The following is a 21,482-nucleotide window of genomic DNA, read 5'->3' as shown; positions in this document are numbered from 1 at the left end:
GTAACCTAAACAATGAGATTTCCTGAAAAGTTGTTTATTTGACATTCGAACACTCATGGGAAACATACAGTACTTAAATTTCATCAGTATTTGCCACATCTTACAAACAGCCAATCTATGTATTCTTGGTACTGTGAATAAATTACATAAACGGGTAATGTGGAGGGATATATGCCAGTGATGGGATACTTTGTTCCTGATTTGTTGCTCGATCTAATTCCGACTTGGGAAAACAGATCTGAGCATTCAGTGACAAAAGTGAGAACCTGGGTCATTTACAATAAGGTACGTGAACTTGACCAAATATGTTTTTGTGTAGTTTCCATTGCAAAACTGTGTGCCCTATGGAACATGGCCCTGAAAAGAATTGCTCATCCCTGTCCTATGTGAACTCAAGTGCTGTAACTCATGTCCTCCAGTAAAGAATTGACTCAGAGTGGCATTTGCATTTCTGAGCCTTACCTGATCTGCCCCCATACAGTACATCCATAATTCCTAAGGGTGATCCCAGAATCAGTCACCATTATCCTTTAGTAAACTACACTGACGATAAAACCTCTACCTGATGTATTCACACAGAGTGGGTCATATATACGCCATTAGATAAACACGCCTACACACTAAGCTGGACTGTCCAACTTTCAGTGGACAGGAAGCTTGTCATGAAGGTCCCATGGCTTGAGCATGGGCAGCAGCATTTTGGCATTGGCACCCATCCTCCATCTCTGTCCCTATCGGAGGGCCAGCTGGTGGACCTGGTAGATCTCGTCAGGAAAGTTCATCTGTTGCTCTTCACAGACGATAGTGAGGCCTGCCCGGGTCACCAGGCTCTTCACCAGAGCCAGTTCCCGGCACACGCTGCTGTCGACATCGTCGGGGATCACGCCCTCATAGGCCACGTTGTCCTTGATGACAATTAGTCCCTCAGGGCGGAGGCCACCGCGGCAACGGTGCAGGAACTCCACCAGGTGGTCGTCAGTCAGGTGGCCTGAGGTGAGGGGAAGGAGGGAAGGGCGGCTAGCTCTAAGCTTAACAGTCTGGTTTTATTGCATAATGTTGTACACATTTGCAGCTGAATTGCAATATGCCTGATTAAAATAAATACAGAACATTCTGTATTACAAAGCTAATCAAAATAAAAAATAATTAAGTCTGAGAATTAAGCAAGTTAAACATAGAGCTGTCTTACAGTATGTCAGTTAACTCCAATTTTTTTTTAGAATTGTGAGTTGAGAGGACTCACCAATGACCCACTGGATCCAGATGACGTCGTAGCGTCTGTCCTGTGGGATAAAGTCCTGCAGGCCGAGGCAGAAGTAGTTCTCCACCCGTTTGCTGTCGTCGCCCAGGTAGACCTTAGCCTGGTCCAGGAACTCCTGAGTCACGTCCACCAAGTCCACAGTGTTGAAGAGGGGCAGCAGCAGTCGCTTGGTGATGCGCCCTATTCCGGCGCCACAGTCCAGGGCGCAGCCATTGCCGGTCTTCCCTTCACCCTGCTTTTAGTGCCAGGAGAGAGAGGTTAGAGTGGGTTTCTTGACATGTCAGCACCAGATAACTGCAGAAGAAGTACGCCAATGCTCTATACTTGGCCCATCATTTTCCTGAAATGTTTTAAGCCATGTCCCCCCCATTAGGTTTCGTTATGTGTGCAAACAAAGTATGCATGCAAATACATAGCCTAACATGATGCGCTTTAAGTGTGTTTCTACAGAGAAGTTTGGAAACTGGTTCTTACGCCAAGGAATTTCTGCAGGAACTTCTTGGAGCCGTCAATGTCAATGTTAGAGATCTTGCCGTAGCCTCCTAGCATGCCATCCACGGTGGGCGCCACTTCTCTCCAGTAGTTTTCAGCCTTGGAGTAGAAAACGGTCTCATTCTGCACACCGTCACCCATCCTATCTGAAGAACCCAAGGGGCTGAGGTAAGTAGGACTGCCCACATATGCATCATTATAAACTGAGTGGTTCGAGCCCTGAATGGTGAAGGCCGTGGTATATCAGACCGTATACCACGGGTATGAAAAAAACATTTTTACATTGGTAACCAGTTTATAATACCAATAAGGCAGGCACCTCTGGTGTTTCTGGTATATTGCCCATATACCACAGCTAAGGGCTGTATCCAGGCACTCCCATGTTGCGTTGTGCATAAGAACAACACCTAGTAGAGGTATATAGGCCATATACCACACCCCCTCGGGCCTTCATTATAAAGTTGATTATTATGACGAAAGCTAAAGTAACACAGAGTGAAATAATAACAAAGCAACTAGTAGGTCTGACCCATGACTTTGGAGAAGGTTATTTAGTTATTTCTCCTTATTGCGAGCAATGCAGGGAACATGCCACATCTAGGTTGACTTCTAGTTAGTAAGTTTCTGGCTACCTGACCATCAGATTTTTTGCCTTAGTAGGGCCTGCACCTTGTGTTACGTTGGTTGAAGCAGTGCCTACTCCCCTCCCAGGCTTCTTCACTCCTCTCCGAGATGCCGACTTGATGTTATTCATGATGGTATGATTAGCTGACGTCTTGTATTCTCTCCAGCATGTGTCCCCGGGAAACCCTAGGAGACACGTTTAACCTTACTCCCAAGTCCTAGTGATGACGTGAGAGGTCTGTATTTATCCTCACCTGTCACACACACACACACACACACACACACACACACACACACACACACACACACAGACAGAGAGTAGCCAAATGTGGCCCAACTTGGCCCCAGTTCAGCACTCATCTTGTGACCAGGGTTATTGTGGGGCATGGCAGAGAATTAACCAAGTACACTACATGGCCAAAAGTATGTGGACACCTGCTCATCAAACATCTCATTACAAAATCATGGGCATCAATATGGTGTTGGTCCCCCTTTGCTGCTATAACAGCCTCCACTCTTCTGGGAAGGCTTTCCACTAGATGTTGGAACATTGCTGTAGGGACTTCCATTCATGCACAACAGTATTAGTGCGGTCGAGCACTGATGTTGGGCAATTAGGCCTGGCTTGCAGTCAGCATTCCAATTCATCCCAAAGGTGTTCGATGGGGTTGAGGTCAGTTCTTTGTGCACAAATCATTGTCGTGCTGAAACTGGAAAGGACCTTCCCCAAACTGTTACCACAAAGTTGGAAACACAGAATAGTCTAGAATGTCATAGTATGCTGTAGCGTTAAGAATTCCCTTCACTGGAACAAAGGGGCCTAGCCCAAACCATGAAAAACATACCCAGACCATTATTCCTCCTCCACCAAGCTTTACAGTTGGCACTATGCATTATGGCAGGTAGCGTTCTCCTGGCATTGGCCAAACACAGATTCATCTGTCAGACTGCCAGATGGTGAAGCATGATTCATCACTCCAGAGAACACGTTTCCACTGCTTCAGAGTCCAATGGCAGCGAGCTACACCCCTCCAGCAAATGCTTGACATTGTGCATAGTGATCTTAGGCTTGTGTGAGGCTGCTCGGCATGGGGCGGCAGTGTCGCCTAGTGGTTAGAGTGTTGGACTAGTAACCGGAAGGTTGCGAGTTCAAACCTCCGAGTTGACAAGGTACAAATCTGTTGTTCTGCCCCTGAACAGGCAGTTAACCCACTGTTCCCAGGCCGTCATTGAAAATAAGAATGTGTTCTTAACTGACTTGCCTGGTTAAATAAAGGTAAAAAAAAAAAATGGAAACCCAGATTCTGACAAACAGTTATTGTGCTCCTAGACCATGACTGCCCAACCCTCTTCCTGGAGATCTACTGTCCTGTTGTTTTCAGTCCAACCCTAATTTAGCATATCTGATTCAGTTCGTTAAGGTCTTGTTGAGCAACTAATTAGTAGAATCAGGTGTGTTAAATTACGGTTGGACTGAAATCCCACAGGACCGTAGATCTCCAGGAAGAGGGTTGAACTAGACGTTTCCACTTCACAATAACAGCACTTGACCAGGCAGCTCAGGAATTTGACGAACTGACTGAATTGTTGGAAAGGTGGGATCCCATGACAGTGCCATGTTGAAAGTCGGGCAATTCTACTGCCAATGTTTGTCTATGGAGATTAATGGTGGTGTGCTCGATTTTATACACACTTTAGCAACGGGTATGTCTAATATATCCACTCATTTGAAGGGGTGTCCACATACTTTTTGCCAAGTAGTGTAGCTCGCTGGTCTAACTGGGAGGGCGACCCTCCGCAGATCAGGGTCTATGATCAAACCAACCGTAACAAAATATACAAGGCAGACACGACTAGTGACATGCACCAATATTGAAGAAAGCCTACTGGTTGAAAACAAATCTAACTAGTAACCAATGTGCACGTTGACAATGAACATGGGGGTCAGGTAGCCAGAAACTGCCATGTTAGCTAGTTGGTAGCTAGCTTGTTTGTTGAAGTGCAATGCAAATGGTTTTCTAGTTTGGCTATCTGGGAGGTTAGCAAGCAAAGTGGTTATGACAGCAAGGCACTTTACTTTAAGGATCTATTTTTGGAAGCAGACAGTTGTCAAGGACTGATAACCACTGACTTCGCCATCAATGATGAAAAGTAGCTAGCACGTAGTAGCTTTAGCTAGCTACCGGTAGGTAGCATGTTGAATCAGTGCGTTGACAAGGCTGTAAAGTTGAATGCGCCCAACATCTGACCTCAATCAAAGCTAATCTTTACAAACTGGGATGCGGCAATTTACCTTCACGTACGTCTTAGTCCTAAATCACCAAACACCTCGATCATGTCACAAATCAAGTGCCAACGTGCTTTTTTCTGCTTGCCGAAAGCATCCCTGTACACCACACTGCCAAACGCCTTGCAGTCCACGCAATTTCCTTATTTGGTTTGGGCTTTGTGGCATGAGATAGTTCACTGTCTCCACTCAGTGGTTTATCGCGGAATTACAGATAGGCTATGTGTTGGGCTACAGTATGTGTGTGCATCAGCAGAGATCAAAATTCATGAGAATTTGGTTGTCGTGAAGAAGTTGGGTTTGTCTGGCCTGTCTTGCCTTACCCTTCTCTTCCTAGTCCCCCCATTACCCTCTCATATGGTCATCTCTCCATCTATCAGTCATTGCCTCCATATCTTCTTTCTACTATAACTGTTTACTTCTCTTCTGCTTCTATTCCACCTACCTCTTTCTCTTTCTGTCTCCCGCTATTCTCACCCTTTTCTCCACCCATTCCCTCTGGTCCATTTCGCTGTTGTCTATGCTCTCCACCACCCCTCTCCACTTTATATCAGCCACCCCCCCTCTTTCTCTCTCTTGGTATCTCTCTCTCTCGCTCGCTTTCTCTCTTGCTCTCTTGATCTCTTGATCTTGGTCTTTCGCTCTTTCTCTCTCTCTCTCGCTTGCTTTCTTTCTTTCTTTTTCTGCCTCTCAATTCAATTCAAAGGGCTTTATTGGCATGGGAAATGTTTACATTGCTCAAGCAAGTGAAATAAGCAATTTGCTTTCTTTCTATCTCTTTTTCTCTCTGAATTTCCTCTGTCTTGGTCTCTCACTCTCCTCACTCTCTCCATCACTCCCCCTGCCTTTCTCAATTGAATTTCAATTCAAGGGGGCTTTATTGGCATGAAATCTGTGTTTATTGCCAATTTTAACTGCACACTTTGTTTGTGAACATTGATTTTGTAATGTCATATGTTTGCCCCCCAACACGCTTTCCATACATTTCTATAGCAGACTGTCATGCCAAATTGAGTCAAAACTTTTTTGAAATCAACAAAGCATGAGAAGAAGACTTTGCTTTTGTTTTGTTTATTTGTCAATGGGTGTGCAGGGTGTATACATGGTCTGTCGTACATCTGTTCATCAATCCATCTATCTCTCTTTCTGCTTCTCTCTGTTTCTGCCTCTCTCTCTCTCTCTCTGTCCTCTTCACCAGCTGTTGGCGGTGCTCACTGATGACTCAGTGCAATGCTTGCCTGTCAGGAAGTTGGACAGCCCCAAGTCAGTCGATATCTAATCTGATCTGCTCTCTCTGTCTCTGCCTGACACTCTCCCTGCTCATTAGAATTACAAAGCAGCAGCAGGGAAATGGAGAGGAAATCAACACTTTTATCAGATAGTCCTTAGTCAGCAACGCCAGCCTGAGAATCCCTTCCCTACCTTCATCTCTCCATGCTTTTCTCTACCTCCACCATCTCTCTGTCTGCTCTCTCGACAGACTTCCTCTTCAAATAATTGTCCTTTCTTGTGTCCTTCTGTGTCTCCTGTTGTCTGGCGGTGTCTGTCTTCGACTTGATTGTTTGCATCTTCCACGTAATTTTATAGGTGGATGCTAGTATATTTCTGTACTGTACGTCCTGAATTAAATTGAAATTATGTGACTTATTGAAGTTGTGTGACGAAGATTTAGGTCTGGGCAGATCAACATGCTAACAAATCCCTTCCTGTCCTTGCCTCCTCAACAGTACTGGAACAGAAGGTCCAAGGTCCCACCTCTCTTTCTATGCATTTTGAAAAGGAGGTGAAGAGAGATGATGCAAGGAATCGAGGAAAGATTAATTGAGAAAGAGTACTTTAACAAGGAACTTCTCCAAGGTCACCATCTTTAGAATGCTAGTAGTGGGATTGGGAGGTGACAGATGGAGAGAAGGGGGTTGGGTAGGGGGTAGCTGATGGGTAAGCTAGTGCTCACTAGGGGTTGAGGTCAGTCGGCGACACTCATCATCCTAATCACATCCGGAAACTCGCCTCATCCCCCCACCATCCACATAAGCACAAGGTCACAGCCTTGCCGGGCCATCATCTACATACCGTACATGCTTACAAACGCACACTCGCTTACACGGGAAACACTTCCATACGAAGCCGCCACTTCACAGGGCAGATGCATACCAACATGCCAAGACTGCTAAGCCCCTGTCCCACACCTTGCTGAGTTCATGTGATTGATGTTAAGGTAGATTTTTTGCCATTGGGTAGACCTCATCAAGAGCTTTCTATTACTACAGAATACACATTTTCCCCCAGGTGTCATATGCCCCATTGTGACTCACTCAACCCTCGATTTGAGGATTGGAATCCAAAATGTAAGTATTTTGTTTATGTTGATAAAAAAAATCAACAATAATTAGGTATAAATCACAGTATTTCTAGTTGCACACTCATTTCAAATCCATTCTTTGTCTGTAGTATACTCCGTAGTTACTCATTTTGGGCTCTGACTGTATTTAAATATTACAACAGGCAAAATAAATTCCAACCCAAGGTCATTACCAATATCACAGAGCCAAATTTACATGAGAAAAATACTAGACTCACATATATTACACGAGAAGTATATCTGAAATATAAACCAAAGTGCTGCCTTATGGTTTACGTGACTATCAATGCAGTGTGAAGTGCAGAGGCCTCATCAATATAGGTGACACTTATTTGTGTCACCTCCATATAAAAATCTCATTACACTGAGCTTTGACAGATCTACAGTCTCGTTGCTTAAGATCTGGAAGACATTCAATTAGAGGGAAGCAGGAAAACTCAGAGCCAATCAAACTTAATGGCAAAGAAGTCTGTCTGCCAATAAAGGGCCTGTTCGGAGGGTGAAACGTTACAGAACGTTCAGAAAGAAATGCATATGAACAGATAGGATTCACTGACATTGTGCCATATCTATTACAGTTCTTTCTGCAACATTCTCAATATTTCAACTCTGAATACAGCCCAGGTTAGTATGGCAACCCAACAATAACGTTCTCTTAATGTTGTAATAAGGCCATGACCTAATTCTGAGATATGAATATTTTAGAAATGTTTTGCCAACATTGTGGTTGCAGGACATAACTGTGGTCTTCCTAGGTGTCATTTATTGTACAATATTGTGGGACTGTCATCTAAATGTTCTCTGAAGGCATTTCGGTAACTCCAAGAAGACGATCTAAACTGGTTAAATCCAAAATCTACAAGATTTTCTGCTGTTCAACGGTTGATTCTTGAAGAATATAACTTATGAATGAATGCCTTAGAGTTTCGTACGACTGTATTATCCTAACATAATCCAGTATCTAAGTCTGTTCTAGTCCATTGTCTATGTCTTGTAGCTGGGCTAAATTCACAAATCTTACTGATGTCTGTCAGTCAAAGTCCAACACCCTAGCTGCTACTCCAAGTGGTCTGCATTACCTGGGACCGTTTTCATGAAGTGCCTCGGAGTAGGAGTGCTGGTCTAGGATCAGTTTAACATTTTAGATTATAGTTAATAAGATAATATGGACAGGAGGGACCTTATCCTAGGTCACCACTCCTATTGTGAGAAGCTTTATGAATACAGGCCTAGATCTATCAGACGAGGATGTCCCAACCACCGACCAGCCCTAAATCTGATTGGTCCCTCTGAATGGTTGTGCTGTGTCACTGTTACTGTGGAGGGGACTGCTTCTAGCAACACCTGACACACATGAACTGAAGTGAGCTACACAGAAATGTTGCTGAACCTCTTTGAATTGAGAGCTTGATGTGGAATATATTTTCTTAATTTTGTGGCATTTCGAAATAAAACCAAACACAATTCCATTCAGTATCAGAATTCTTAGTTCAGTATTATCACACAAGGATACCTGTATGTTCTATGTGAAAAGATAATATCAATGAAATGAAATGTATAGGAATCTGCATCAATTCACTAGCTGATGCCGCAGTGAAGACCTCATTGAGATTCTACCATAGCTCTTTTAAAAAACAGCACTGTCCAGGCTGGAGTTAGCTTGAAAGAGTCTATGTGATTGTGACACATTTGACTTTGTGACAAGGAAGAGGATGAATTGTAAACAACAACAAAAAAAGAGGGATATGGATGGAACTTTTGAGAGCAGAAAATGACATAATGTAGATCAGAGAACACTACAGGCTTATATCTTTAATAGATAATAACAACCTATCTGCTTTCTTCCAGGCTACCGCTAGATGGCAATGTTGTGCTTCATGCAGTTGGTATTCTCGGTCCATGCATCCCTGGTGTCTACTAGAGCTTAATCTAGAGTTAGTGCACTGAATGTTGAATTGGGGACATTTCAAACATTGGAGGCTTGTGGGAGGGGCTATAGGAGGACGGGCTCATTGTACTGGTTGGAATGGAGTTAATGGAACGGTATCAACCACATCAAACATATGGAAACCACGTTTGACTCCGTTCCACTATTCCATTCCAACCAGTATGATTAGCCCTTCCTCCTTCCACCAGCCTCTACTGATTGTAAACTGGTAATACTGTCTTCTCCCATTGAAAAATAAGAACTGAACCATTTATTGTGTACATCTACAAGTCACTTTAGTGTCTGTAGCCTATTGAATATAGACTTATGCTTACAAGTGTCAAATAGGTTTTAAGACTCCAAAACTGATTTCCTAAATGTATCGTTTTGCATGCTTTTGGTAGGCTACATTAAACATTCCCCTCTTGTCCCACTGAAGAATGAAAAAGTCTACAAACACCCAATTAAAAGAAGTTGTGAGGCGATCACTTTCAGTTTTCAACCTACACATTTTTACAAGATTTTCAATCCACCCACAATAGCCATCAGAGGGCAAAGGTCAACATCATTAGTAGTTGTCCGTGGTTCATTGAAACTTAGGAGTGTATATTAGTACTATCTATTATTCTCGCTAATGAAAGTGCTTGTGTTCTACCCCTAGGTTGCTGTAAGGCCATTGTAGTGAACAAGCCACCGGTGGGGGAACAACAAGTGCTTATCAAATCAATGTGAGGAGAATTGCACTTTGGCAAATGGGCCAGGTGAGGGCACTGAAACGTAGCACTGCCCTCCTAAGTGATTTTCTAACTTTCAGAAGTTTTAGTCATAACCACCATAACTGTGAGATATTACACATTTTCCATGTTGGCTAGACATGGCTAAATCCCTTTTGGACCAAATGTAAATGCTAATTTAGGCACCACTTTGGATGCACTGTTGCCGTTTTTACCTGGAGGACTTTGAAAGGACATGGATATTCATTCGGACCACTATACAGCTTATTTATCTGAGATGTGTAAGGGGCGTACACTAGAAAGGCTAACAGTCTACCACACAACAGAGGAGGCTCATCCAGGGAGGAAGAGTAGGATGGCCTTCCTCATAAAACAAGTCAAATGTGTATCTGTCATACAGTGCCCTAAGAAAGTATTAACACCCCTTGACTTTTCCCACATTTTATTGTGTTACAGCCTGACGTTAAAATGGATTAAATTGATATTTTGGTCTACACACAATACCCCATAATGTCAAAGTCGAATTTGTACAAATTAATAAAACATAAAAACCGTAAAGGTCTTAACCTTTCAACCCCTTTTTCATGACAAGCCTAAATAAGTTCAGGAGTCAAAATGTGCTTAACAAGTCACATAATAAGTTGCATGGACTCACTCTGTGTGCAATAATAGTGTTTAAAATGATTTTTCAAAATGACTACCACATCTCTGTACCCCATACATACAATTATCTGTAAGGTCGAGCAGTGAATTTCAAACACAGATTCAACCACAATGACCAGGGTGGTTTTCCAATGCCTCGCAAAGAAGGGCACCTATTGGTGGATTCTTTTGTTTGTTTTAACAGACATTGAATATCCCTTCGAGCACGGTAAAGTTATTAATTACACTTTGGATGGTGTATCAAACGCCCAGTCACTATAAAGATGCAGGAGTCCTTACTAAACTCAGTGGCCAGAGAGGAACGAAATTGTGATTTGAAAACAGTTACAGAGATGAATAACAATGTCAAGAGAAAACTGAAGATGGATCAACAACATTGTTGTTACTCCACAATAATAACCTAAATGACAGAGTGAAAAGACGGAAGTCTGTACAGAATAAAAATATTCCATAACATGCATCCTGTTTGCAAACAGGATGCATGTTTTGGAATATTACTTTAGTGCCTTGTTGCAAACAGGATGCATGTTTTGGAATATTACTTTAGTGCCTTGTTGCAAACAGGATGCATATTTTGAGTAATACTGCAAAAAATATGCGAAAGAATTTAACTTTATGTCCTGAATAAAAAGCGTTATGTTTGGGGCAAATCCAACACAACACATCACTGAGTACCACTCTTCATATTTTCAAGCATGATGGTGGCTGCATCATGTTATAGGTATGCTTGTCATCTGCAAGGACTGGGGAGTTTTTTTTAGGATATAAAGAAATGGAATAGAGCTGAGCACAGGCAAAATCCTAGAAGAAAATGTGGTTCAGTCTTCTTTCCAACAGACACTGGGAGACAAATTCACCTTTCATTCACTTTTCAGCAGGACAATAACTTAAAACACAAGGCCAAATATACACTGGAGTTGCTGACCAAGACAACATTGAATATTCCTGAGTGACCTAGTTACAGTTCTGACTTAGATCAGCTTGAAAATCTATGGCAAGACTAGAAAATGGCTGTCAAGCAATAATCAACAACCAACTTGACAGAGTTTGAAGAACCTTTTAAATGATAATGTACTAAGATCTCAGAGACTTACTCAGAAAGACTCACAGCTGTTATTGCTGCCAATGGTGAGTCTAACATGTATTGTCTCAGGGGTTGTGAATACTTCCATAAACTAGATATTTATGAATATAATTTTCAATACATTTGCAGAAATTTCTAAAAACTATTTTTAGTTCGTCATCATTGGGTATTGTATGTAGATAGTTGAAAAATATATATCTAATCCATTTTGAATTCAGGCTGTAACACAACAACATGTGGAATAAGTCAAGCAGTGTGAATGCTTTCTGAAGGGACTGTATGTCATAGGCTATGTATCATAGCATATAAATGATAATACGCTACTGCTGGGGATGTGAATGTGAATAGGAGTTGTGCCTGCATTTTTCTCTACACTTCGTCTTTATCATTGATGTACGATGGAAATATCACTCTGTCATAAGCAATTCCATGATTGCTTATTACCTAGTTTTCCAACTTTTGACTAGCTTCACAATGCCATGCTTTACATTGGAAAGGCGTATTAGAATGCTGCCGTGGAACAAGGCCTACCCTGAAGACAGTGTAATATGCAAATGGAGGCCAGTTACCTGCAACATGGGCTCCCGAGTGGTGCAGCAGTCTCAGGCGTCACTACAGACCCTGGTTCGATTCCAGGCTGTATCACAACCGGCCATGATTGGGAGTCCCATAGGGTGGCGCACAATTGGCCCAGAGCCGTTAGGGTTTGGTCGGGGTAGACCGTCATTGTACATAAGAATTTGTTCTTAACTGAGTTAAATTTAAAAAATGTAATTGTATTTTGATTGAACCTTTATTGAACTATTTCTAGTTAAATCAATGATTGGTTCAATGGGGGAACTCATGTTCACAATCACCCAACTGTCCCCTTGCTATGGGTGTGTGTGTGCTCCTACGTGTGTGTGTGTGTGTGTGCTCCTACGTGTGTGTGCTCCTACGTGTGTGTGTGTGCTCCTACGTGTGTGCTCCTACGTGTGTTGTGTGTGTGCTCCTACGTGTGTGTGCTCCTACGTGTGTGTGTGCTCCTACGTGTGTGTGTGCTCCTATGTGTGTGTGTGTGCTGCTACGTGTGTTTGTGTGTGTGTGTGCTCCTACATGTGTGTGTGTGTGTGCTCCTACGTGTGTGTGTGTGCTGCTACGTGTGTTTGTGTGTGTGTGTGCTCCTACATGTGTGTGCGTATTTGTGCTCCTACGTGTGTGTGCTCCTACATGTGTGTGTGTGTGCTCCTACATGTGTGTGTGTGCTCCTACGTGTGTGTGTGTGCTCCTACGTGTGTGTGTGTGCTCCTACGTGTGTGTGCTCCTACGTGTGTGTGTGTGCTCCTACGTGTGTGTGTGCTCCTACGTGTGTGTGCTCCTACGTGTGTGTGCTCCTACGTGTGTGTGTGCTCCTATGTGTGTGTGTATGTGTCTTTGTCTGTGCTTTCACATGTGTATTCAACCATGCCTGCCCAGTCATTAGACATGCTACTGTGTGCGTGTGCTGTACAACAGTAAAAGCATGTGTGTGTAGGGTGAGTGTGTTTGCTATTCTTATGACGTAGAGGGGGAGTGTGTTCATTCCTCTTATGAAGCTAGAGGGGGAGTGTGCGCTCCTCTTATGACGTAGAGGGGGAGTGCGTGCTCCTCTTATGAAGCTAGAGGGGGAGTGTGTGCTCCTCTTATGAAGCTAGAGGGGGAGTGTGTGCTCCTCTTATGAAGCTAGAGGGGGAGTGTGTGCTCCTCTTATGAAGCTAGAGGGGGAGTGTGCTCCTCTTATGAAGCTAGAGGGGAGTGTGCGCTCCTCTTATGACGTAGAGGGGAGTGTGCGCTCCTCTTATGAAGCTAGAGGGGAGTGTGTGCTCCTCTTATGAAGCTAGAGGGGGAGTGTGCTCCTCTTATGACACTAGAGGGGGAGTGTGTGCCCGTCTTATGATGTAGAGGGGGAGTGTGTGCTCCTCTTATGACGCTAGAGGGGGAGTGTGTGCTCGTTTTATGATGAGAGAGGGGGAGTGTGTGCTCCTCTTATGATGAGAGAGGGGGAGTGTGTGCTCATCTTATGATGTAGAGGGGGAGTGTGTGCTCCTCTTATGACGCTAGAGGGGGAGTGTGTGCTCCTCTTATGGCGTAGAGGGGGATTGTGTGCTCCTCTTATGACGCTAGAGGGGGAGTGTGTGCTCCTCTTATGACGCTAGAGGGGGAGTGTGTGCTCGTCTTATGACGCTAGAGGGGGAGTGTGTGCTCGTCTTATGACGCTAGAGGGGGAGTGTGTGCTCCTCTTATGACGCTAGAAGGGGAGTGTGTTCGCTCCTCTTATCTACCCTGATTGATTCGATATTGACAAATGTTCCACATAAATATTCTGTGGTTGGTGTTTTTTGTAATGATTTAAGTGACCATTGTCCTGTTGTTGCTGTTAGAAATACTAAGGTTCCTAAGACAAACCCGCGTTTTATTCGTAAGACAAATTTGAAGTGTTTTAATGAGCAGGCATTCCTTCATGATTTGTTTTATTTTGACTGGAGCAAGATTGAGCTTATCCCTAATGTGGAAACTGCCTGGAAATTCTTTCATGGTGTTTTTTTCCAAATAGTAAACAAACATGCCCCATTCCACAGGTTCAGGGTTAAAGGGCAAGATAATCCATGGTTTTCCTCTGAGCTGTCTTGTATTACTCACGACCGTAATCTAGCCTGGGCAAAAGCAAGGAAGTCATGTTCTGATGCTGATTGGCTTATTTTTAAGCAGTTACGAAACAAGTCTTCTTTTTTTCTCAGGAAGGCCAAGTCTGAATATTTTATGTCTGTTACCACTGATAACCTGAATGACCTTAGAAAGTTTTGGAAGACTATTAAGTCTTTGTCTGGTAACAGTAATGTTAATGAATAAATGTATATGACAAAACTGAAATGCTGAATTGTTTCAATAAGCACTTTGTATCATCTGGTAGGCTGTTTGATTCAGTGTCCTCTGTCTCTGTACAACCCTGTGTGGATGAACCAGTGAGAGCTGGTCAAACTTGTAGCTTTTTGCCATTCTCAGTGCAGGTGGTACATAAAGCCCTGAAATCCTTAGATCAGAGAAAGCCTGCAGGTCCTGATCTTTTGGATCCCTGCTTTGTAAATCTGGCAGCTGATTTCATAGCTGATCCACTTACATCTCTGTTCAATCAAACCCTGGAATGTAATGATGTTCCAAAGATCTGGAAATCAGCATTTGTCCTTCCACGTTTAAAAGGGAGAGATCCAACTCTTTTAAATAATTATAGGCCAATCTCAAAGCTGTCACCCCTGGTGAAAATACTTGAAACCCTTGTGAGTGGACAGCAAACAGTTTTTATTTACTAACTCTATTTTATCAATGTACCAATCGGGCTTCAGGAAGAAGCATAGCACAATTACAGCAGCCATGAAGGTTTTAAATTATATCACAGAAGCCCTTGAGAAAAAACAGCACTGTGTCTCACTTTTTATTGATCTCTCTAAGGCTTTTGATACAGTTGATCATGCTATACTAAGGCAGAGATTGTCGAGTGTAGGTCTTTCAGAGCATGCAGTTGCATGGTTTGCTAACTATCTGTCTGATAGAACTCAGTGCACTCAATTTGATGGGCTCATGTCTGTTAAATTGTCTGTCTTGAATGGTGTGCCCCAAGGCTCTGTACTTGGTTCTCTCTTATTCACTATTTATATAAATAATTTAGACAAAAATGTCCAAAATGCGCAACTTAATTTTTATGCTGATGATACTGTTATTTACTGTTGTGCCTCGTCTCTTACAAAAGCTTTCCAGAACTTTTTATAATGTTCAACATACCTTGTGTCAATTGAAGCTTATCCTCAATACTGACAAAACTAAACTAATGGTGTTTTCTAAAGCAAGAAATAGACCTCTGAACTTTTCACCTATTACTACCTGTCAGGGCATTGATATTGAGGTTGTAACCTCATATAAATATCTTGGAATTTTAAGTGATGACGGCCTCTCTTTTAAATTGCATATTCAACAAATTTACAAAAAGGGATTTTATTTTAGGAATAAGGCCTGTTTTTCTGTTGAAGCCAGAAGGAGTCTAGTATGAGCTACATTTATGCCTTTACGAGACAAAGGGGATATTTTACATATGATGCTTCCGCTCAGTGTTTGAGATCAATTGACACCCTTTACCATGGCACTTTGAGATTTATTTTAAACTGCAAAACCCTTACGCACCACTGCACTTTGTATAGCAGGGTTGGCTGGCCTTCTCTAGTCCCTCGTAGACTCACAAAGCCATTTTGGGTTTATTACCTTTTTATTTGGGCATTTTTATTGTTCAGAAATGTGGTGGGTACTCTCTTCGTTCGCTGGACTTTATCCTGCTAACTGTTCCAAATGTCCGAACTGAATTTGGTAAAAGGGCTTTTATGTTCTCTGCGCCATCGTCTTGGAACACCTTACAAAATACTTTTAAACTGGAAGAACTTGTCCCGATTGGTGGTTTTAAATCACTGATGAATGATCTTGAGACTGATTCCGTGACCTGCCAGTGTTTTTAATTTGCTGTTTTTGATTTTGTTATACTCTTGTGAATTCTATGGTTTTTACGAGATTACTTATAGTTTTTCATGTTGTTTGTCTGTAATTTTTGTAATGACTTGGTGCTGCCTATCTTGGCCAGGACGCTCTTGAAAAAGAGATTTTAAATCTCAATGAGCCCTGACTGGTAAAAAAAAAAAAAAACTATAATAATGATGAGAGAGGGGGAGTGTGTGCTCCTCTTATGATGAGAGAGGGGGAGTGTGTGCTCATCTTATGATGAGAGAGGGGGAGTGTGTGCTCCTCTTATGATGAGAGAGGGGGAGTGTGTGCTCCTCTTATGATGAGAGAGGGGGAGTGTGTGCTCCTCTTATGATGAGAGAGGGGGAGTGTGTGCTCCTCTTATGATGAGAGAGGGGGAGTGTGTGCTCCTCTTATGATGAGAGATGGGGAGTGTGTGCTCATCTTATGATGAGAGAGGGGGAGTGTGTGCTCCTCTTATGATGAGAGAGGGGGAGTGTGTGCTCCTCTTATGATGAGAGAGGGGGAGTGTGTGCTCCTCTTATGATGAGAGAGGGGGAGTGTGTGCTCCTCTTATGATGAGAGAGGGGAGTGTGTGCTCCTCTTATGATGAGAGAGGGGGAGTGTGTGCTCCTCTTATGATGAGAGAGGGGGAGTGTGTGCTCCTCTTATGATGAGAGAGGGGGAGTGTGTGCTCCTCTTATGATGAGAGAGGGGGAGTGTGTGCTCCTCTTATGATGAGAGAGGGGGAGTGTGTGCTCCTCTTATGATGAGAGAGGGGAGTGTGTGCTCCTCTTATGATGAGAGAGGGGGAGTGTGTGCTCCTCTTATGATGAGAGAGGGGAAGTGTGTGCTCCTCTTATGATGAGAGATGGGGAGTGTGTGCTCCTCTTATGATGAGAGAGGGGGAGTGTGTGCTCCTCTTATGATGAGAGAGGGGGAGTGTGTGCTCCTCTAATGATGAGAGAGGGGGAGTGTGTGCTCCTCTTATGATGAGAGAGGGGAGTGTGTGCTCCTCTTATGATGAAAGAGGGGGAGTGTGTGCTCCTCTTATGATGAGAGATGGGGAGTGTGTGCTCCTCTTATGATGAGAGATGGGGAGTGTGTGCTCCTCTTATGATGAGAGATGGGGAGTGTGTGCTCCTCTTATGATGAGAGATGGGGAGTGTGTGCTCCTCTTATGATGAGAGATGGGGAGTGTGTGCTCCTCTTATGATGAGAGAGGGGGAGTGTGTGCTCCTCTTATGATGAGAGATGGGGAGTGTGTGCTCCTCTTATGATGAGAGAGGGGGAGTGTGTGCTCCTCTTATGATGAGAGAGGGGGAGTGTGTGCTCCTCTTATGATGAGAGATGGGGAGTGTGTGCTCCTCTTATGATGAGAGAGATGGAGTTTGTGCTCCTCTTATGATGAGAGAGGGGAGTGTGTGCTCCTCTTATGATGAGAGATGGGGAGTGAGTGCTCCTCTTATGATGAGAGATGGGGAGTGTGTGCTCCTCTTATGATGAGAGAGGGGAGTGCGTGCTCCTCTTATGATGAGAGAGGGGGAGTGCGTGCTCCTCTTATGATGAGAGATGGGGAGTGCGTGCTCCTCTTATGATGAGAGAGGGGAGTGCGTGCTCCTCTTATGATGAGAGAGGGGAGTGTGTGCTCCTCTTATGATGAGAGAGGGGAGTGCGTGCTCCTCTTATGATGAGAGAGGGGAGTGTGTGCTCCTCTTATGATGAGAGAGGGGGAGTGTGTGCTCCTCTTATGATGAGAGGGAGTGTGTGCTCCTCTTATGATGAGAGAGGGGGAGTGTGTGCTCCTCTTATGATGAGAGAGTGTGTTCTCCTCTTATGATGAGAGGGGAGTGTGTGCTCGTCTTATGACATAGAGGGGAGTGTGTGCTCCTCTTATGATGAGAGAGGGGGAGTGTGTGCTCCTCTTATGATGAGAGAGGGGAGTGTGTGCTCCTCTTATGATGAGAGGGGGAGTGTGTGCTCCTCTTATGATGCGAGGGGAGTGTGTGCTCCTCTTATGATGAGAGAGGGGGAGTGTGTGCTCCTCTTATGATGAGAGAGGGGGAATGTGTGCTCCTCTTATGATGAGAGAGGGGGAGTGTGTGCTCCTCTTATGATGAGAGAGGGGGAGTGTGTGCTCCTCTTATGATGAGAGAGGGGGAGTGTGTGCTCCTCTTATGATGAGAGAGGGGGAGTGTGTGCTCCTCTTATGACATAGAGGGGGAGTGTGTTCGCTCATCATATGACGCTAGAAGGGGAGTGTGTGCGTTCCTCTTATGACGCGAGAGGAGGTGTGTGGGTTCCGTAGTAGGTGTAGTAATATAGAATATAATATATTAGAAGTCATTTAGCAGATGCTTTTATCCAAAGCAACTTACAGTAATGCGTGTATACATTTTACGTATGGCTGGTCCCGGGAATTGAACCCACTATCCTGGCGTTGCATGCTCTACCAATTGAGTATATTTATGTGTGTGGGTTTGTGTGCTCTTCTTTTTATGTGTGTCAAAAGTAGGACGTGTGTGCTCAACCAGCCGCTGGCAAGGGAAGGCAATGGAGAGGTTACGGTGTGTGTGTGTGTGTGTGTGTGTGTGTGTGTGTGTGTGTATGTGTGTGTGTGTGTGTGTGTGTGTGTGTGTGTGTGTGTGTGTGTGTGTGTGTGTGTGTGTGTGTGTGTGTGTGTGTGTGTGTGTGTGTGTGTGTGTGTGTGTGTGTGTGTGTGTGTGTGTGTGTGTGTGTGCGTGCGTGCGTGCGTGTGTTAGTGATGGGCGGGTTGATTTATAACCCGCAGTCCCATCGGTTGTATCTGCGTGCTTGGCGGGTGTTGGGTCGTGATACATTGTGTGGATGAAGGGCGGGTGGGTGGAGGTCAGGTTGATTAAAGAGAAAACAATACACATGCAATTCAGATCTCTATAGGCTACATTTGAGGTTTTTCTTTCATTATTTTTAGGCTATCAGGCATTAGTGCATGAGCCTAAAGCCGTCTGCATGCTTACCAGCCCAAACAGGAAGAGTTCATACATATATTATCCCAACATTTTGTGATGTTTTTGTTTGTTTTGGACTTCAGTGAGGTTTTAATTTTGGCTGTTCAGGCACACAATTATTTTTATGGAGGCAAGCCAAGCAAGCCGAAGTTCACGCCCCTTCTTCAGTGATTGGTCAACAGTAAGGATTCTTCTTTGTTGTCATTCAACGAGAAACGACTCGTTTTCATGCACATTCTTTTATTGAAAAATACTGCATCAAACGTCTTAGTTGTGCGACTAATATATGCCATTTAGCAGACGCTTATCCAAAGCGACTTACAGTCATGTGTGCATACATTCTACGTATGGGTGGTCCCGGGAATCGAACCCACTACCCTGGCGTTACAAGCGCCATGCTCTACCAACTGAGCTACAGGAGGACCCCAGACTAAAATTGTGCGACTAAGATCTCTTCGTCAAAAGTGTAAAAATGACAGATTTTTTTAGTTATCTTATATTAATTCGGACTATTTAGAGGAAGTGCATACTGGTTACGGTGTCTCAAAATGGACAAACAGTACTATTTCTGCTTTTAAGGAGTATGCGTGCACACTCATTTGGGTCGGCTAGGCACCAGCCGAACTGAAGCATGCTGACGCCTTTAGTTTTATGCCCTGTTATCATTGTGAAGTATTTCATTAAGCCATACATCATCTTCACAGTCTTGTGAAGCTACTGAACGGAGAAGTGTAGTGTTTGGAGGAGAACATGTCTCATCAGAGATTGCATTTGTTTTGAGATATTTCAAAAATGTACTTTTTCATTCAAGGCAGGATAATGATAATGATAATAAAACATGTTGGTTTTCCACAACTTGTTTCTATAACTTTATAGCAAGTCAAATTGACTTGCATTGCAGACCAGCTAGCTAGCCTAGTAATTATACTAAAAAACAAACGTAATTTCCATCACAATAAACTTAAACAGGAGGCGACAGTCATATAATATAATTGGCATAACAGCCAATGTATATGATTTAACATTACTATTAAAATAGTACTAACTTATAGGAATAGGTAATTGTTACAAGTTGCTAGCTATCCCATAAAGCCATCACTGAAAACCACCACATTCATATTCTTCTGTGGTTTAGTAACTTCCTGTTCTTTGATGGACTCTGGCTGGACTGAAGACTACGCAAAGTTTGAAAAATGTCAAAGTATGCTGCGTCGGTCTCACAACGGAGCCTTCAACCGCAAGGGGGGGGCGTTGCGTTTCCACTCCGCTGTGGACATTCCCATTGAAATGCATGACATCTGGCACAATATAATGGAGGGCTTATCTGTAATGTGAACGAGGCTTTAGAGCCTAACTTTACCTACTCCAAATAGCCTACACGCCAATCTACCAAATGCTTTTGGGAACAGGCAGAAAAAGTTCATGTTGATCCACTGAGGCAAAAAGGACAATGTCTGAATTTAATTTGAAAAGAGAAGAGCTGTGTAATGAAGAGTTTAAAATAGAGAGAAGGGAGGGCTTGAAAAGTCATGTTTAGAAAAGATTTGGTGAAGTGGTAAAAGAGGATGATAGCAGTGCCTCTGTTATGTGTGATGATTGTCAGGCGCTATAGAAATTTGACAGTCACAAGACTGCATCTTCAAATAGGCTTGCATTTTCACCCTGGTCCCTAAACGTTTTTGCTGCCTGAAGGAAACAGAGATGACAGAGAAATTGAAGCATTCATTCTATCATTTATGACATTATTCTGGTGAACAATGGTTTATTTAGTCTTCTAGGGCAACATATAATGAATGACAGAAGAGAAGCTGCATGTATCTAATTATAGACATGTTGACTAACAAATATCCTGCCAAAATCTTGGAAACTATAAGCAGAAACATTAGGCAAAACAATATCCTGCACCCACTGTCAAAAAAATGGCCACTGTTTCTGACTATAGCCTACAGCGCATTTTCTATATTTGCAGCTTAGGTCGGGTATGGGCGTCAGATTTCCACTTTATCACAAAGTCGGGCGGTTGCGGATGGGTTATTAGCAATTGTGGACAGGTGCGGGTGAAGAAACAGCTAACCCTCACACCACTAGTGTGTGTGTGTGTGTGTGTGTGTGTGTGTGTGTGTGTGTGTGTGTGTGTGTGTGTGTGTGTGTGTGTGTGTGTGTGTGTGTGTGTGTGTGTGTGTGTGTGTGTGTGTGTGTGTGTGTGTGTGTGTGTGTGACGGAGAAAGAGAGAGAAATAAAGAGATATGGGAGAGAAACAAAATAAACATTAACCAAAATAGAAATCCTCTCTCTATACACCTCGTCTGTTTGGATAACAACAACATACTCATTTTGATTGATTGAGTTTTATAAGATAATAAGAATTCAACATTATATCAAACTGTTCTCCACATCAGATCTTTTTCTAAGCATAACACTTCTAATGACTGTTGATGGCCGATGTTATGTCACTATGACAGGGTTACAGTATGTAGGCCTCCTTATGGGGTTTCAAGGAAACAAATGCTTGAAGACAATTGAAAATGCGTCAAGACTAT

General features: G+C 43.3%; 1 protein-coding gene and 1 long non-coding RNA gene across 8 annotated transcripts; one reads left to right on the top strand and one right to left on the bottom strand.

The window, feature by feature from the left end:
* Positions 1-13: 13 nt before the first annotated feature.
* On the bottom strand, positions 14-4,836 carry ntmt1 (N-terminal Xaa-Pro-Lys N-methyltransferase 1). Of its 7 annotated transcripts, none has more exons than XM_035775511.2 (5): positions 4,671-4,836; positions 2,423-2,563; positions 1,736-1,899; positions 1,244-1,496; positions 14-988 (listed from the first exon to the last, which is right to left on the bottom strand). In XM_035775511.2, the coding sequence occupies exons 2-5, from the start codon at positions 2,505-2,507 to the stop codon at positions 732-734; spliced, it is 759 nt and encodes a 252-aa protein (XP_035631404.1). In that variant the 5' UTR covers positions 2,508-2,563; positions 4,671-4,836; the 3' UTR covers positions 14-731. The 7 variants fall into 7 exon arrangements, with proteins under 7 accessions (XP_035631404.1, XP_035631402.1, XP_035631405.1 ...); XM_035775509.2 differs by having other exon boundaries at positions 4,681-4,816; XM_035775512.2 differs by lacking the exon at positions 4,671-4,836 and adding an exon at positions 3,640-3,764.
* Positions 3,851-8,495, top strand: LOC118387304 (uncharacterized). Its single transcript, XR_004826393.1, has 2 exons — positions 3,851-3,972; positions 6,392-8,495. It is a non-coding gene; the product is annotated as an uncharacterized LOC118387304 (long non-coding RNA).
* Positions 8,496-21,482: the final 12,987 nt, after the last annotated feature.

This window comes from Oncorhynchus keta, chromosome 9, assembly GCF_023373465.1.
Source record: "Oncorhynchus keta strain PuntledgeMale-10-30-2019 chromosome 9, Oket_V2, whole genome shotgun sequence".
Taxonomy (NCBI): Eukaryota; Metazoa; Chordata; class Actinopteri; order Salmoniformes; family Salmonidae; genus Oncorhynchus; species Oncorhynchus keta.
This window is presented reverse-complemented; position numbering and strand designations above follow the sequence as displayed.